This window comes from Anomalospiza imberbis, chromosome 1 (genome assembly GCF_031753505.1).
Source record: "Anomalospiza imberbis isolate Cuckoo-Finch-1a 21T00152 chromosome 1, ASM3175350v1, whole genome shotgun sequence".
NCBI lineage: Eukaryota > Metazoa > Chordata > Aves > Passeriformes > Viduidae > Anomalospiza > Anomalospiza imberbis.
In genome coordinates this window covers 110,757,346-110,776,285 of record NC_089681.1, presented here as the reverse complement: position 1 = coordinate 110,776,285, position 18,940 = coordinate 110,757,346, and the positions used below count along the sequence as shown (strand labels likewise).

The 18,940-nt window shown below is 41.6% G+C and overlaps 1 protein-coding gene and 1 long non-coding RNA gene across 3 annotated transcripts in view; both read left to right on the top strand.

The window, feature by feature from the left end:
* The first annotated feature begins 2,435 nt into the window (after positions 1-2,435).
* Positions 2,436-7,370, top strand: LOC137483181 (uncharacterized). 2 transcript variants are annotated; one of them, XR_011004386.1, is made up of 3 exons: positions 2,436-4,295; positions 5,893-6,404; positions 7,284-7,370. It is a non-coding gene; the product is annotated as an uncharacterized lncRNA (long non-coding RNA). The 2 variants fall into 2 exon arrangements; XR_011004387.1 differs by lacking the exon at positions 7,284-7,370 and having other exon boundaries at positions 2,436-3,627; positions 4,146-4,295; positions 5,893-6,607.
* Positions 7,371-7,946: 576 nt separating this feature from the next.
* CMTM8 (CKLF like MARVEL transmembrane domain containing 8) overlaps positions 7,947-18,940 on the top strand; it is a 35,164-nt gene continuing 24,170 nt past the window's right edge. The window contains exon 1 of the mRNA XM_068206069.1: positions 7,947-8,240. Coding sequence (XP_068062170.1) covers positions 8,073-8,240 — 168 coding nt within the window. The 5' untranslated portion in view covers positions 7,947-8,072. The remainder of the gene's footprint in view (positions 8,241-18,940) is intronic.

Sequence of the window (18,940 nt, the reverse complement as noted above, 5' to 3'; positions counted from 1 at the left end):
GATTACTCCTTCACTGAAATAGCAATCATAGCATCACTTAAAACCCAGCAGTTTGATGCATGACCTTCATTTGCACACGCTGATACAGCTTGTTTCCTGGGCCTCTGATTGAATCCTTGTGAGGATGACAAGTGAGTAATTATTTGATTGGTACATTCAGAGAATCACACTGCTTTTGTAACATCATAGATTTGATATATTTAGTGACCACTGTTGGTTTTTTTTAATAATTGTCTGGATCTATGGGACATGCTCTTGTATGCCTCTGTGTGTGTATGTATAAATATATATGATCAGATTTCTGATGTGCTGAGAAGATGAAGGTTAAGCTATCACATCCTCATCTTCATAGTTTTAACTGATCGGTCAGTTCCAGGTGAACATGACAAAAAGGATGGTTACCAGAAGATACCAAATTCTTGTAAATGCCAAGAACAGTGCAAACTGGGGATATGCTCTCTGTAGAAAGATCTACATGGAATAGATTGCTCTTACAAATACCCCCACTGCAGCCAGCACAACCAATGGAGTCTGTACTTTTCTTGATCATTAAGCCAATGATGAGCCAACCTCAGAGTTTATAGGAAAATAAGCTTTTTCATTGTAGGGATGTATGGGGACGTCCATATAATTAAAAGTCTCACATCATAATTGTCTCATAGTTAGCATTAAGCCAGACATTTGCAAATATATGATGGACTTCATTCACCTCAATATCAGTAATTAGAGCCACATCCATCACAGAGCATCCTCTACTTACTCCTAATCTAGTACTGCAAACCACAGGGTTGTGCCAGTTTACATAGTTTAAATACCAGGGATGCCCTCAGCAGAAAGACTATTTTAGCTGCACTGTGAGCTGTTAGAAAAATCCTTCCTGGTATGTTTTTCTCATCATTCAAAGAGCTTAGATATCCTAACTCCTATCGGTTCTTCTCCAATCTCCTAAAATCCCCAAATGAAAACCTTCCTTTCTTCTAAAATTCTCTTTTCCCTCACTGATCTAGGGAAGAAGCATTATCCATGCTCAGTAGCTAGCTAGCAGGGTGATAAATGACTTGACAGGATAAGCTTTCTCAAGACATAGCATAAATGGAATAAGCCTTTGTTCTGAGGAAATCCCAATCCCTCCAAAAGGCAGCCCATCATCCATCCCCTGAGTCCTATAGTCTCACACCATGCACTGTTCTCTCACAGCCCAAAGCCTTCAATTTTCGTAGAAAACTAAGTAAATTGAGAAATTTAACTAAATTTGTCTTTCTGATTCATTTAAAAATCCCAGCAGATTTTGCTAGGCCAGCAGCAGAAAACACACTCTGTTCCCTGTTCTCTGTAAATACATGCAGTCATAAGAGAAACATTTTTCTCTCTCCCCTGTTTCTTCAAACTCCTACTTCTCTTGCAAAGGATGTTTTTGGGAAGGTAGAACTGGAGGATTCATTAAGTGCCTTGCATCACTGCAGGTATTTTTTCATGCACTGATACAAGGCCTACCAGTTATCAGGAGTTTTGCGTGCTGGTTCTTTGCATATCTGTAGCACTAAGGCTCTAAAAGCATCCAGTGATTTACAGTCTTGAGCAGTATTCTGTTTATCCTAAAACACTGGTGCTTGCACCTCTCTGTCCTGCTTTGAGTTGAACTTGACTGTGTTTTGTACTAGGGAGAATTGTTTTTGCTTTTGTTTTGTTTCAGGGCTAAGACTGCTCTGTGAATACAAACATCAGGGTCATTTTGTTCTTTGTTGCACAGAAGTCTTTTGGCACTTGTCTAGATGCAAAGATAAACTGCTGATTTGAAAATACCAATGCTATATTGCTCAGCTGTTTGCAGATTTCAGGCCACTATGTGGTGTACTGTGTCCTCTGTTAACATTTTCCTCTCCTGTTAATGGATAGATGTCAAATGTCTGTACTCCATACTAACAGAAAGGCTGTGTCAACCAGTACCAGTCAACCAGATTTCAGGCCACTATGTGGTGTACTGTGTCCTCTGTTAACATTTTCCTCTCCTGTTAATGGATAGATGTCAAATGTCTGTACTCCATACTAACAGAAAGGCTGTGTCAACCAGTAACATCTGCCCGCACTTCTCTGCCTTCTCCTTCCACTGTTGTGTTCCCCAAGATTTAGGTCAGTGCCCTGCCAGGCTCAGTTCTCTTCTGCACTTCAGCCCCCTATGACAGAGCATGTACACTCTGGCACCTCACCCCAGTCAGCTGGCACCTTTCTCTGCAGATCCTGCAGTCAGCCCACTGGCTTCTTAACTTCCTCTGGATGAGAATTTTTCCACCCTTAAACCTTGCAGTCCACCTGCCTAAAATTGATTCTCCCTGTACAGCAGTTTCATTACCAGTTTTCATTGTCCAGACAGAGCGAGATTCATGAGATCCTTCATTCTGCTGCCACTCCAGGAGACTTGTCAGGCCATCTCTTGTCATGTTCTGTATGATAAAGACAACCAAATTTGTCAATGTAAGTCTGGTAAAGAGTACATTTCAAATAAACCTATAGCTTGGAATTATAGATTTTAAATGATGGAGAGTTTAATGTTTTATTTAATAAATCCTTCAAATAGCTAATCATGCTATGTTAAAAAAAAAATCATTCAAAAAGTCCCAACAACAAAACCAATTTCTTTTCAGTCTGAATCTGTCTAGTTTCAGCTTTTAGCCATAGTATTTGGTTAGATTTTTACCTGCCATCCATGTCTTCCCTCAGTGTGTATACACATACAGCAAGCTCACAATTTGGGATAAGGGACACTTTAAGTCTCAGGCCTGTGTCATGGTGTTGTACCAACCACAGCAGAACAACATAGCTGACTGTTTATTATTTTATTTAAGCCTGCAAGCAAACTGAGTTGGCTGTGAACTCTCTCCTTAAACTTGGATGGTGCTGTGGTGAAACCACGGTAGAATTATACAGTCTTTCATTAATTATCTAAAAACAAATATGGCACTGACAATTGTTGAAGGTGGTATTTTCCTCCAGCTGTTTTGCACTGGGCTTGGGTGCTGTATAAACATTACCTGCTGCGATTTCCATAAACACTTAGGCAAGCACCACCCTTAGCAAGTGGAAAATGCACATGTCTTCAGTGGAAATGTTTATATTCTCAGTGATGTAATCACTAGTATGTGTTTGCTCCATAATAATATTTAAAGGTCTGTGGCGGACCGCTGACCCTAATGAAAGTATTTATGAGAGTGCCTCAGGGACAGCCTGCCTGGACATGCTCAGGGGCAGAATCAGCTCCTTCCTCACACAACATGACACCAGACACTCTTGAGTATTGGGGTGGCCTCTGATTTGCAGGTGTGAGAAGGCACAGCCACCAGCTGTGCTTGTTGCTGTGCTTGCAGGCTCGCTGGAGGGCAAGAGGGCCGAGAGCAGCTGGGAAGCAGCCTGGGAAATAAAATGCAGACGTGCTCTTGCAGGTGCACTACCGAGCTGAGGCCCCTAAGCAAGCAAACCATAACTCCCGTTCTGAGATTTGTACTTAGACTTCACACCTCTCACTACAAACTCTTTTTAATTTGAGTAGATGTGCTCTCTGCCCTGAAGTTAAGCACATATATTCAGTGTGCAGGGACAGTGTGTTCTAAGTACAAGTCAGCTCTGAAAGAAGTAATTTTTGCTCAGTACGGTATCTGTGACATAGCTGTGTTGCAGGGCTGGGAGGGATCTTTAGATTCCCAGAGCAGATAAAACAGCTGGTGAAAGCCTAATGCAAAGAAAATACATGGCTTATGTACTCTGTGCTTTCTTTTCTTAGCACAGTCTCTATCACCACACAGTTTACTTAGTGTCGTGGGTTTCAAAACTGAAAAATAAAATCTAGAAGTCAGTATGTTACTGTTCCCAGCACAGAGTTAATTATCCGTATGGCAAAATATGTTGTAAGACGGCTTTCTGGCAGGTAAAATGACTGTGTATCTACAGTCAGGACTTTGTCCATAGAATTCAAGTAAACTTAATGTAAAGAAAGAAATATTTGTGATAAGAGGAGTACAGAACATATACAGTTAAATCCTGCCTTTTCCAGCATCAGGGTTGTAACAAGCATCGGTTGATAAAATCCCATGCACTGTCATTACTTCGATTGTTGTTTGAATTGGTTTTGATTTTATGTTCATGAATTTTAGGTGCCCAAGCTGCAAAACAAAACAGGCCTTGTGTTCAGTAACCCCATGTACAAACAAGGATTCTCTATGGATTTGCCAAATAATGGCCATTTTGAAAATATATGCATCTCATCTATTCTCTCTCTGTTGCAGCAACATTGGAAGATCCAAGTATCTCAGTCATGAAAACCATCTTTTCTTTGTGAAATATGGATTCCTACACAGAGGCGTTTGCCTTGATTGATCATGTGCCTATGGCACATGTTACTACCAAAGTACAAATCAAGTATTTCTGGTTTGGGTTAGTATAAATCAGCTTTTCCATATGGTTGTAAGCTGCTGAAGGGTAAAATATGTTATAAATTATTTACTTGAATACTTTTGTAGCTCAAAGCCTACACTTTGCTAATTCTGAAAAGCCATTAGAAAATTTCCAATCATTTCTTGATTTAATGCTAACTAAAAATATCTCATCCTCAGATTATTAGCACAGTAGGATGTCAAGGGTGAGAATATTTGTCCTGGACATCCAACATAAATCCCTGTTCCTTGTGCAAGACCTGGGTTTCATGGAAAATACAATTCCTTTCTTGGTCTCTTCAGATTAAGTTCCCTCAGCTTTCTTAGTTCATTTCTAGGTGGTTTAAAAACAGTAAGTTTTTGTTTGGACTGAAACCTGCTGATAACCACTGAAAAATTTCACACATCTTTTATATGTTAACATGTTTTACTTACCTAAGAACAAATCTGAATGAGTTTGACATTTGAAAATTCTAGGATTTGGGAAGGGGGAAGGGAAGCTCTATTTCAAAACCAGAAAAACAGTTCAGGAAATTCCAGTCAGCTCCACTCCTTGGACCTGTGAGTCTACTTTAATTAGCACTTCCAGCTGGCCAGATTGTTGCTAAGAAAGTAGTTCTTGAGAGCTCGATCAGTAATGTTAAAAATGTTGGTACCTCAGGATTTGAGAACAAAACTAGCTTAAATGGAAGACTCTGTTAATTAGATAATGAGACATTCAGGAATAATCCCTTTACTGAGAAACCTGATAATATCTTTATTCACTATTCTGCTTTTACTAAGACATTTACATTCACCAAATTGCATCTTTTTTTCCCCTAATCAGAGTTTACTTCCTTATAGCAGTTGACACACAAGAGGTTGCAATCTTGACTGGTGTTTAAAAGCCCTGCTGATTCTTCCCTTGAGAGGTTAATTTAAAATAAAGAAAATGGGCCACCTTATTCTCTCTTGGTAGTTCTGTAATAAAAGGTTGATTGTTCAAGCAGCAGCATTCAATTATTCTGTTTCTGATGCTATCTACATGTAAAAAAATCTAGCTAGGCTTAGCTGGTCCCTGAAGGCTTTCCAGTTCTAACCCTCAGTGCAAGGATGCAAAACAAAAAAATTAGAGCCTCATAATTAGCATTCAAAATGTCAAGTATTATGTTGTCAAGTTAAAGAATGAAATTTGTTTCCAGGAATATCAGATACAGAAAAGCTTCTGGAGTGTTTACCCATTTTTAGGGAAACTCATTCTTTGAATATGTTTGCTGGAGAAAAATAAGCTAACCAGGGAAGTCAGAGTGGCAGCCAGTGTTCAGAGAAATTGCCCACAAGTGTAGCCCTCCAGTTCTTGTTGAATTAATCATGATACTAGACCTCTACAATAGACATTGAAAGTGTACAGTATATTAATATAGCTGAAGCAGAAAACAATTGGTTCCCTGTCTGTGTTTTTATTTTACTTTTTCTTTCTCCCCGACAGGAGCTGGGATGCTCAAACAACAGATGTGCAGACCAAAAGCAATGAAATTTATTGCTCTTATTCTGATGGCTGAAAGAAAACCAACACTGATCCTTAAGAGTTTAGGGTATAAATAAAGAGTTTTAGAATTATGCATGAACCCTGAAACCAGTGAGTAACATCCTGGAAACATGGTGAGAATATACATCCAGTGTAAAATAAACCAGCCCTCAAAGGGAAAGTGATGCGAATGGCTCAAACAACTTTGAAATTAGTGTTAATTTTGATAGTGGCATGAATTTTAGCCCCACATTTCCTCACTTTTACTTACTGATCTTCTAGGTGGAAAACAGAAAAGATGGGAATCTCTCAGAGAGGAAAATTGATGCTGTTACAATGGATCCCCTCAAAACAGCCACAGTAGCAAAGTAGCTCTGGCATTGGAAGGAACCTTGGCAGTGCTGAACAATCAGATAAAGCACTTTTTACTTGCAAGCCAGTTGAAGCAGGCTTCCAGACAGACCAGTGCACAGGTGTGTTCTGTTCCTTTAAAATATCAACTCTTATATAAAAGAAAGAGATAAAACAGGAACACAAAAAACCCCATATTACTGTTAATGTCACAAAAAAAAGTTACAGTTTTGCCAAAAAGTATATAATTCCTTGTTTCATGATTAAGGAGTTGTGTTCAGTGGTTTGAATATATGGTTTATTAACGGTCTTTAAAAAAAAAAAAAAAGCTATCTGTATATCTTATCGTGTCAAGTGACAGGCATCGTGTTCAGATGACCTACAGTTCATGTTTGCAAAACTCTGCCACATTTCTTCTGCCATCTTAAATAAAAAAGTCACCAGTGTCTAAAACACTTACATTGAAAGGTTTCACCAAATTGCATATTTTGACCTAGCAAGAGTTTACTTCTTCTCCTAGTCAGAGTGTAGAAAGCATGGAGGCTCCACAGAGGCTGAGCCAAGATACACATTCCAAGAAGCCCATGGAGCCTGTACTGTGACACACTTACACTGTGAGTGGAGACACAACAATGCACAAAAACAGTTCCTTTGGGTAATTCACGTTACCTGTATTTCTGGGAGAAACTCCCCCATACTCCTCCTCCTCCCTCCCCAGCTGCTTCAATCCCTTGCTGAAAGGTAATACCACAAAATCCAGCCTTTGTTATCCAGTAGGAGAGCCGAAGTAAACAATTCAAGGACAATAGCCACCAGACATGTGGAAAACACTTCATTTTTTCTGAATGGCCACAAAATCCTTTGCTAATTAGAGTTTCTGAACGTTGAAAATATCTATAACCTGCTTGCTTATTGTTGAAACCCCATGGTTTTTGTGGAATGGAAAATCTCTTTAGAAGGTCTTAAAAGAACAAAAATGTTTGGATTTGTTTTTTTTAAAGATGACACTTCAGACTGGAATACTGAAAAATACAGGTTAAGAAACAGCTCAACACTGCCAGGTAGTATAGGTCAATAATGACTTAATACTTTACATTTCCAGTGACTTTTATGGCCTTTAAAAGTCTTTTGCGTTGTTCAGTCTCTTGGTTATTTGGCAGACCCCAGCAAGACCCCCATTTCCAGCTCTGGGAGGGCTGTGTTAGCTCCTAGACTCTTGTTCCCCGCCCGCGGCACTTCGCGGCGGTTCCTCTCCCAGGCGATGGCAGCCAGTGGGGACAGCCACCTGCAGCACCAGCACGGCTCTCGCCAGCCTTTGCTGCCCGTGGAGCCAGGGGTGACAGCCTGGAGGGACAGTGACGGCCGGCGCACGAGGCTGGACCCTCCAAACCGTGCTCGCCCCTGGGGCTGCGGCACAGACAACAGTGGCTCGGCTTCGCTCCTCGGCCGCACTGGAAGCAGACGGGATCCCAAGTGTTTAAAAGTCCGCGAGGTCAGGAGATGGTTTCGAGCGGGGACCCGCTTTGACCCTCTTTCCCTAGCGCTGGGGCTGCTTCGCACCGGCAGCGCCGGGTCCCGCCCCGGGGCCAGCGGCGGGAGGGCTGGGCGGTCTCCGGGGCGGGCGGCCCCGCTCCGGACCCGCCTCCCCGCCCGGGGCTGGGCGCCGAGCACCCTCCTCCTCCCCCGCGCCCGGGCGGGGGCTGCCCGCGACGCCGGGGCCACACAAAGCGGCGAGCGGCGGTGCCTCCGCGCCGCCCGTCCGGCGACAGCCGCGCCACGCCGCGCCGGCCATGGAGCCGCCCGTGCCGCCTCAGGAGCAGCCGCCGCGCCCTCGCTCGCACACGGTCACCACCACCAGCAGCTCCTTCACCGCCAACCTGTCGGCCAGCTCCAGCACCCTCGCCTACGACAAGGAGTTCCTGCGCACCGTGCCCGGGCTCCTCATGGTGACCGAGATTGTGAGTGCCCCGGGGGCGCGGAGGGGCGGGGGAGCCTCGGCCGAGCGCTCGGCCGGCGCTGGGGTGAGGGGCTGGGGTGAGGGATTGGGGTGTCCCTCAGCGCATCACCCGGTGCGGCTGCCCAGGGTCCGTGCCCGCAGGTGAAGCGCGGGGGAAGGACGAACCCACGGAAGCAAGAGCAGCTCCACGGCGGGGGCACACACGTCCCGCCTGGGAGCTGGAAAAGTAGCGCAGGGCACACGCGGTATGTTCAGCCTCCCGTGGTATCTGCGGTATCACCACGTCCCGTAGCGGAAAGACGAGTTCTGGCAGACAGGGAACTGAGTTCTGGAGACTTTTCTGTAACCACATTGGTTGTGTATGCTTTGCACTTTATAGCACATAAATAGTCATGATGTGAGAGTTAATTAAACAATTTATCTTTGATTCCTAGGTCAATAAAAACCATTTCCTTACATTCTTACTTCTTAGGTACACCTGGGCAGAATGGGAGATGAACTGACGCCTTTTGGGTTTGGTAGTGAATTTGTTTTTTGCAGGTAGTCCATAAGCTGTAAATGAACATACAGAGGGCCAGGCAGTGCTAAATTCGGTCGCTTGCTTTAGTGGCAGGCGGTGAACAACACGACGCTGGGATCCCTCTGCAGGCCCGTGTGCCCTCAGTGTGTTGAGCAAGAGATACTCAGCATCTCCTCTTAAAAATGATGTGTTTCATTCCACTCATCTACACTATTAATAATTAAGGGTCTTAAAGAGCTGGCTGCCCCAACTAACTTTTGGAGTTTCTTGTGTGAAGTTTTTGTTCTGTTGAAGCTTCAAGGATAAACTTATCAGACTATATTTGTTTTCGAGGCTTGAAAACATTGTGCTTCACCAGAGCAGTGGAATGGCTGTTGGTTTTGCTGACTTCAAAGTTAAAATAACCAGGCGAAGCTTCAGTCTGATGTGTGGTGTGGGACCTCTGGCAGGAACAGTGCTGTTGGAGAGAGGATGCACACTGAGATGCCAGATTGCTGTGCAGGCCAATAGTGATGAGGCTGTGAGGTCGGAGCATGGTCCCTGCTGGTACCCTGTGTGCCAGTGTCCTTGGGAATTCTGTCAATCTCTAGTAGATAGGTGATTGTAGGCTTGCTTTGGTTGTTAAGTACAGGAGATGCTTCACTGTCAAAGCTGTGGTAGATCTGTGAATAAACAAGTTTTTGAAATAATAGCTGCTTTGTTTTCCCCACTCTTTTCCAGTTAGTAATTACAACAGAGTTATGTACCTTTCTTGTGCTTTATCTGAAGAGTGATCCCACTGTAGATTGTTACAGAGGTGCCCAAGGCTTTTCCCCGAGTCCTGCTGGAATGTCATGTATTCATCCTGGCTGTGAATACTGGATCAGCTGCACTCACATTGAGCTACATGGCCACAAGGCATGGACAGGCTCTTGCTTACTCTATGTTGGAAGTGTGCCTTCCAGTTTGTGTTGACAGGTGGTGTTGTGCAGCTTACCTTTCTAAACAGTGATGGTGCTTTTTAGGGGGATTTTGTTTCCTCTCAGCTATTCCTAGCTCTTGGAATAATTGTAAAATGTGAAGATGAGCAGTTCCTGGCCAAAACAAAGGAGCTAATAGAAGTCTCTAATGTAGATTAACTTTTACTGGTTTGCAATGGTGTATTTGAGAGAACAGAGAACAGTTCTTGATATTAAGCTGAAAGGTGTAGGGCAGGTCCTACAGAAGTAGAGTACTGACAGATAGTGCCTTTTAGGAAATACTTCTAATTCTTAATTCCACTTATTTTAAAGCAGCTAGAATAGCTATTCTTCTGTAAAATTAAAGAAAAATATATTAGTGAATACCTTTATATGGAATTAGCTGAAAGAACCTCAGTTGCTGAAATCAAATAGTGAGTTTATGTGTGTATATATATATATATATATATATATATATATACACACACACATATATTTGGCATTGGGTTTTGGTTAAACATTTTCCACCAGTTTTGTATGTTTTGTTTTTTTTTTGAAAGAAAATGTGCTTTAACAGAGCGTGACTTCAAAAATTGCTGTGCAGATTCAGCAGTATTGGAGTTGTGTACCCTAAATCAGCCTGTTCTGATTGTTGTGCCTTACCTGCACTGATTGACCCTTCAGGATATTTCTGACCCTCAGTACTGATGCCCCAGCTTATAGCACAATCCTTCTGCTAAGGATTTGCAAACCTGTAAATAAGATCAGCATGTAATTCAGTCTCAGTAGTTTGCAGCCTGGTAGATCTTTTGCAGTCTAAGCTCTGAGCTCTAAAGAACAGCTGCTGTGGTAGGAGCATCCCTTTGCTTCTGGTGCCCCTTCTCTGGGACACCTGTGACATGAACAGGGAAGAGGACTGTTTTTAGTAATATCTGCTATCAGTGCAGCTACTCATCTGCCAGATCCCATGTCCATGTTAAAGCTGAGCTAGGGGCATTAAACAATGGTGCTAGATGCTCTGAGAGTTTGCACTGTGGGGCTGCATAAATATTTGATTATTGCTGCTGTCAGACAGCAATGTGTATGCAGCAAGAGGGGTGCAGTCTGTGTCTCCTGGCTCTGAAACTGGAGCTCTCTTCTCTGTGTAGGCAAAGGCCAAATCTGTGTTATTCTTTGACCAAAGAGAATGGAAAAGCAGAAAGTTACCACATAAATGAAGTATTCCAGCTGAAGGATCTTGATCAGTCTTTGCTCCCACATCCCTAACTTGCATACTGTGAAGATGAATTAACTGCTGTGTGGATTTCCATGTGTGCTGGTAACCAGCCTACATCTGCGCTGAGACTGTGGTGTAATGGCACAGTAAATTCAGCTTAACTGTTCCTACTAAGGGATTCTTTGTAGTCGTGCGAAGCACTGGTCTGCTATTAACTCAGTCTGCTGTTTCAAATGTGTTCAAAATGAGTTAGCTTTATAAAGACAGGTTTCATGATGGATCATGTATTATCTCCATCCTTTATGTAGCTGCTTTAGAGCCTGTGTAAATGTGGGACGAGGCCGACTGTGCCTATTCAGCAGTAATAGAGTTATGTACCCAAACCTGGTTCAGCTTAATTCTGTAATGCCTTTTGGTCTAGCACTGCACAAATCTAGCATGAATGAGCTCAGAAATGCAGCCTGAAGTGTAGGCTAAATTACCTGGTGCTGACAGATTTCCATTGCCTTCAACATCTGCCCCTATGACCAGAGCAGATGCAAGGTTTCCTGCCACTCACTTGGAAAAAAGTGGGGTCAGTTCATTTCAGTGGAAAAAGCAAAATGTAAAATGCCACTGAGTTTCTGAGAGGCCTTTGGAAACTGGCATAAAACATAACTTTGGTGCGTGGAAGCCTTTCCAAAGCACTTACATACAGAAGTAGTGCTGCTTGCTGGACAGGGCAGGGGCTTCTGACTCTGGAAACTTGCATTTACTGGCCTTAGTTGGCCATTGACTCTGCAAGTTAATTTATCTGCATCTCTCTAACTTCTCAGAATGTCTCATCCATTCATGGAATATGTGTACTGATCTTAGTAAGGAGCACTGAGATTCATTTGTGAAAAGTAGTATAGAAGATGTAAGTGGTGTCACACAAAGTCTTTAAATGAGAAAATGAGATGTCAATTGCCTGGGTTGACACTGGAGTAAAAATACATCATATAAAATAATTTATACTGATTCCTACAGTGTAGCACCACCAGTCCCCCTGGAGGATTTACAGTTTCAAAATGAGCAAGTATAGCAATTTCTAGAGATATCTTTTGAGTGTTTCTTTTCTGTAAAATGATGGCCCAGAAAAGCTACGTTTATCTTCCTGGGATTTTATGGCCAAGAAAAATGATGGCTAGTGATACCTTCTCAGAGCTTTAAATCAGCTTCTCAAGTCAAGCATTATGGATCACTTTGGGGAGGTGGAGAGTTTTGTGGTTGCCATGGATGTGGTTATAAAAATATTTACTTTTTAGCAGGATGACATTGATCTCTTCAGATTGTTGCTTCACACCAGTGTGTGCTAGATGGAGCCTCTTGTAAAAGTTGCACTACTGATTTTAAGGCTTGTAATGGCTATTTGACCTTGACAAAAACAAATACATATAGCTTGGAAAGGTTTAGAAGGTTGTTACTCTGCTGCTGCTGTACATGAGATCTTGTGATGGTGTAAGTTTTAGTTAATTGTACCTACAGTTGCATTTCTTTATGCTGTTCTATGCACATTATTCTTTGAAATGCCCAGAATAAAATAGATACTTGAAATAGAAGCCTGATAGGAAGTTATTTACTTCATTAGCACCACATAAAATTGCGGTTCAAATTTATGTTTCTGGACAATAAAAATAATTTTGATCACTGGTTCATTATTCTTCTTCAAATGTTAGCCCTTTGAAGGTTTAATTCATAAAGGAAATATTGTTGACTTTGTTTATTCTAGTAGAATGGTAACCCTCACAATATTAAATAGAAATTAAAAGTTATGTCAGATCTAAGATATTGAGGTTGCCAAAACTGGAACATCTAGAAACGTGCAAGCATTTCTTCAATAGACTTTTCACCTTTTCCTGAGAAAATCAACTACATCAAACTCAACTATAGATATTCAAGTGTTGAATTAACTCAGCAATAAAGTCATATAAATGTTAAGAAAAACAGAAATAATACAGAGAGGGTGATCTACTGTGAGAAAGCTAAAATACAAAAATTGTACTTAAAGCTCTCCTTGCATTTAGCTTTTTCTTTTAGTCTTATGGCCTCTCTGACTGCAGTTCAAAGTTTTATGTATATATACACCATCCTCCTCCTGCCCTCCCATTTATTGGAAAAGCTCAGACAAATAGCTCAGAAGCATGGAGAGAGTTCCAAAGAGCCTCTTTCCTCACCTGAGTGGCAGAAAGATTTTCTCTTCTTTCAGGAACAGTAGAGATTTTTTCGTATGTGATTTTTACTCCAATCATAGCATGTCTGCTTGCAAGTAGTTGACAACACTGAGCTACCTCCTGACATGTTGAACAAGGGCTTTGCCTAGAGGAGATGTACACAAGCGCAATCTTAATATTATTCACTTTGAATTACTGAATGGAAAAAATCAAATCCTGTAGTGACTAGTCAGTCACTTATCCAGCAGCTTCATGCTCCTATGCATGAATAAGAAAACACACAATATGAAGTCTCAGCTCTCTCCTTTGGTCTTGATCAGACAAAACTCTTGCTGAAGTGAGGTTTCAGTTTTGCCTTTTTTAGGTGCTGTTGTTCCACCGCTAACCCTTAGCTGTCCTTAGTGTACTGAATACACACATCTATATGATTTCCACCTTCCTTTAGGATCATATGGTTATTTAAAGTTCTGTTTCCTGTAAGGTCTTTGGTTTCCTGGACAAGATCAGGGTGTTTCCTTGGGAAGAGAGAACTGTTTGGGCGACACAAGAAAGCAGAACCTTTTGAACGTGCTCCAAGTGATGATAGAAACAGTCTTAGGGCTAAAGTGGTAGGAGGGTGAAAATGCCTCTTAAACTGAATGAAGCAATTTTACCAAAGGTCAAAAATGCAAAATATTCTCAATACGTCAGAGTTAAGGTACAACATGTATGAAATGTCATTATCTCTTCATGAGAAGAATGCTTTAAAGTCATACTTAAACATCTACTTTGTGGTTGGGTGGATAGTGAATATAATATAAATCCTTCCTCCTCCCCCCTGCTCCCAAACTCTAGAAATTATTTTTCTTTTGTGCTTGCAAAAATTCTTATGCACACAAACTTAATTTTAAATAATCTTTTTGGGCTTCAGTGGCCTGTGTCTGTATGATAGTGAAATGTACAGTCCTCTCATTATTCCTAATGGAATAGGCAGAGCTTCCCAGGTGCTTAGCTTTAGCATGATGCTGTGGCTGGGTGTGAGTCACGAGGGTGAATGCTGAGGTGACCATCACGGTCTGAGGACAAAGGTCAATGATATAGTTGCAAAGAGACTGTGACTGCATTCCTGAAAATTGCCTTTTTCCAGATATGCACAGGAGTCCCAGATCCCTGCATAATCATGCTATGGGAAGACAGTGGTAATGCCAGATACCTGATAAAGATGAAGACACCTGATGGTGCATTTTGTCCTAAAATGGATTCAAATCCCAGACACGTCTGTGTCTCTTCTTTGTGGTTGTTTGTTTGTTGTTCAGTTGGGATTTTTTTTTTCTCCCATTGTGTTATATTCTTTCTGCACTGTCATCCCTGCTTTATCTTTGTAATTATTTATTATACACTGTTAAGACCGCAGATTAGAGATCTTGAAATACTGTATGCCTATCTAAAAAACCCTGCTTTCCATGCAGTGTATGATCAAGTGTATTTGTTGGCAGCGTAGTAAGAATGTGAGCGGGAAAAGGACACAGAAAGAAGTTGTCTATGGGTCACACTGGATTCTTGCAAAATCATTAATGGCCCCCAGGTTTCTGAGTCCATTAACAAAATGCTGCTTCTAGAGCAAAAGCAGATGCCTTTCACTTCCTGCCCTTTGGATGGGGGCACTCCTGTGTACCTGGGGAGCCCGCTGATGTGTCTGCTCTGTTCTGTGTAGCACCAACAGGCAGGGTTGGAGCAGTGATGCCTCAAAGATTCTTCTTAAAAATTGAATTCTCAAAACCATAGAAAAATTCTCTTGGGGACTCTGAATCCTTCAGAATGGGAAGTGTGGAGGGAATGATGATGTACTCTTGTTTGTTGATTGCCTCCTCAGTCAGCCTACTATTCTTTGCTGCTCTCTTCTGGGAATAACCATGCCATATATTTAGTTTATAATGGTCATGTAGATATATATAAATGTATGTGTGTATATGCATGTATATTTATATAAAAATAGATTTTAGCTTCATTTTATTTTGAATAAAGTACATATTGTATTGTGTGATATTTCCACCCTTTATCCCCTTTGAATTCCAGAAAAACAGCAGAAAATGTGTCCTTGCAGAGAGGAACTAGCTCTTTTTTTCCTAGGGTCAAACAGCAAATAGCTTTTAGCATCCATCAGGCCTTTGGCAAGGTAGTTCTGTTCCTGTGGCCTGAGCCAGTTCCACGTGGAAGCTGCTGGCACTAATTCACCTGCCTCTGAAAGGACCAGATCAGGTATAAGGCTCTTAAAACTCCAGTGGAGGAGGGACTGAGTAAGGAAAGAATCAAGTCACTGCTTTCAGTGGCACCTGGGACTGGCCCAAGGAAAGTCTGGTGTTTTGCTTATGTTAATGAACTTAAAGAGGCTGAGCTCTTGGTTCTGCACGCATTAATACGGCTTCCAGGCTTTGCCAGACCTCTTCACTGCACAGGCTTGGATCAGTCCTGGGCGTGACTGCATTTTTGCCAAGCTAGAGTGCAATATTGAGTGTTTACACTGACCATTTTTGCAAGCTATGGATGTGCAGATGACACTGATGCAACCACAGGTTTGCTGAGAGAAAAATCTCCAGAGCAAAACAAAACCAGTTTCAACAAATTGGTATTGTTAGAGGCATGCAGTCTGTGCACTTTGCTCTGGGCAGCCACAATGTTTCTGGTCTGATTTAAGATGTGCTAAAATCAGATTTTGTAGAACTGAGACAAAGTGTGGTAATAATCAGTAAGGTGTCAGTCTCTGGATATATCATCATCTAGTTATGAAGAATAAATAAATTTAAAATGTCCTAAGTAGGACCCTGGAAAGAGGCTATGTGGGAAAAGCAGCCTCTCTGATCATACTCTGGTAATAGCTTCTTGTGTTTAACTGGTAGCCTAATGTGCACAACTTGAAAGGAAATCTGTCAAGAACCTCTGCTTTATACCAGAAAATAAGAACAGTTTGTATCATCAGCTTTAAACATGGCTGCTGTGTCCAGGCCTGAATTTAAATAAACTCAAGGTGACACTGTCTTTGCACAGATCCATTTATTTAGCCTCAAAGTTTTGCAGCTGCTAACAGGCTCCCCTTTTTTTTTACCTTTCTTTTTTTTTTTCTTTTTTTTTCCTGTCTGTCCCTTTAATATATATTTTAGCATAGGTTCTCTGCATTCAACAACAATGGTATTCCAAAGGCTTCAGCTCCTATGGCAGGTGATAGCTGAATGGGGCAGCACAGTTTTGAGAGAAGTATGAGGAACTGTGGATGAAACTTAAAAACTGAGACAGAGTGTTGCAGGCAGGAATTCAGCACTGAGGGACAGGGGAGGAGGTAAAATAAAAAGCCTCTAACAAAAGTAAAACCTCTACAATGTGTCTTTAAAATGGCACTTCAACCGATAACATCAGCTTTGGTTGTGCCCAGCCAGAGACAGCCACTGTAGAGCAGACTGACGAGGATCAGGTGAGGAGAAGGTGAGTCTGTGGTGGATGCCTGTTGCTACTGCTGTAGGCTGGAAAGCATAAACAAATGCACAGTTGTCCTTTACAGGCACAGGACACAGCTATGATACATGCTGGGGAGAGTGGCGCTATAATTCAATCCTCAGTGGGGGAAAAAAGACCAAAAAATGACAGCATTTGTGCTGATTTGGTTGTAGTTTAATTTGTAAACTGTGATGTACCTTGCTATCAGGAACCCCATGTGATATTTCAAAGAGCTTGCATGTGTATAGTCACTTAATAATTAACAATTAAAAAACATTATTATGTTATTAAGGACTTGGAAGTTAAGAAGCACCAAAATTAGTTTCACCCTGGCAGTGTTGGTTTCATATTGAATTGTGTGCATGTACTGGAATCCAGTCAAAACCTGCTTGATCAAGTTGTTTTTATCAAGAAACTTCTGCCATGGTCATTGCACAGAAGAGCTTTTCTGGGCGTGACTGGGATATTGTGCGCACAGCATTGGAGGAAGTCATGTTGTGAGTAAGGAAAGGGATTATTCAAAGGGAGAGGATGGTCTCCTGGCTAATTGCTTCCTTGGAAAATTTGATTTTTATCTCCTGCTTGAACCACAGTGTTTCTATGGGATGCTAGACAAGGCAAGTAAGCCCTATATTTCACTGTGTTCACTCTACTCCTTGTTTTCTGAATCCCCATCTTTGGATCTGAGTTGCAGAAAAAGCAGTTACTCTCAGATGTGTCTGAAAGTCAGTTGGAGCTCTGTGTTCTAAAGATGCAAAATGCAGTGCCATAATAAATGCTGTGGGAAAAGAGTTTTCCAGAAATTTGGATTTGGACTCTAATTTTAATTCACTGTCTAAAATTGGGATAGCATACTACTCTATCTCACAGAGATGTGTTAAATAGTTTATTGATGGACTTGTGGTACAATACAGATAACACAGTGTTTTTCAAGAGCCCAAGCAGATGCAAAGCTCTGAGTTGCAGTTCTGCAGGCCACGCAGATAAACAGGCAGAAAGCAAAATAGGGGGAGGCATTTGTTCTAAAGGAGGCTCTCCCTTCTGTTGCTGCATGCAGGTGGTGGTGTGGAGAAGGGGAAAGTATGTGGTCAGAAAATTATAGGCTGTACCATAATGTATACTTAACCAAGGATAGAATTCAGATGTGTGAAGAACTCGTTTCTGGAAGTGTTGCATACTTCGCTGCAAGCATTTCAACATATTTGTCCTCTATCTCATCCACCCCTCTGCCTCTGTCCCAAGTCCTAATTTTCCATCTCTCTTCTGTGGTGGGTTTGGTTTTGTTTTGTCTCCCTGCCTCATTTCTTCAAGCCCTCTTGTCCAGCAGCTCAGGGTAACTTGCCATTTGCATAATTTTCATCTGCTCTTCTTCAAGCTTGACAGAGAAAATCAGCATAGAAAATGCAGCTCCTACACTAAAATTTTGGCAAAATGTTGTTTTAAGAGGGGAGGTGTTGGGCACCTGAAAGAACAGGCTCTGCTCAGTATGAGACATCATCTTTAATGGTTTCATAAAGCTGTGGGTGGACAAAACTATGAGAAATACCATAGTGTTTTAGAACAGTATTAGAAATACTGATAGTGATACAGTGATTTAGGAGGTTGTTGGTGAATATTGTGACATGGTTAGTTCTTGCATTCATCCAGAATGCAATTTTTTTTAAATCAAAAGGCATAAAACAGGCAGGACAGAGCTGGATTTTTTGAGACCAACCACAATCTTGTGGTGATCTCAGTGAAAGATGAAAAAGGCTGAAAAGCTCTTCAATATAAGAGATTCAGGCTGCATGGAAAAGCAAGATCCCTGCTGGAGTTTCTGATTGATGCTTCAAAGCCGCTCTATGTGCATAAGCAGTCATTGGACTGTGCAATACAGTTTCAGCAGTTATTGTGGATTGCCAGTTGACCTCCAAGCTGAAAATATTTCCCATTCCTTATGATGTTACTAAGATATAGCACAGTACGAATCAATACATTAATTAGTGTTCTTTTTATTTATTTCCCTAATGCATGGGAAGGAGCTTGGATGTCAAATAAAATTCATACGTGGCAGAAAGACAGTTGTCATTGGGAAACTACTATATTTAGTTTTGGAAAACCACAATCCTTATTTTACTCTTTTGAATACATTCTTATATTGCTGGGACTTAACTTTAAAGGGCAGTGTGCAAGAGGAAAGTAATGAGCTATCTGAAGAGATGGCTTCTCTTGTGGTGTTTATTCTGTTTGAAACATGAGCATCCATGTAAGGATGTATAAAACTAATCTTGAACATATAATGCAGGCCTGTGGAACTGTAATTTAATGATGAAACTTGCCATGAGTGAAACAGTGATAAACAGCTTATATTTTACTAGGTACAATTTC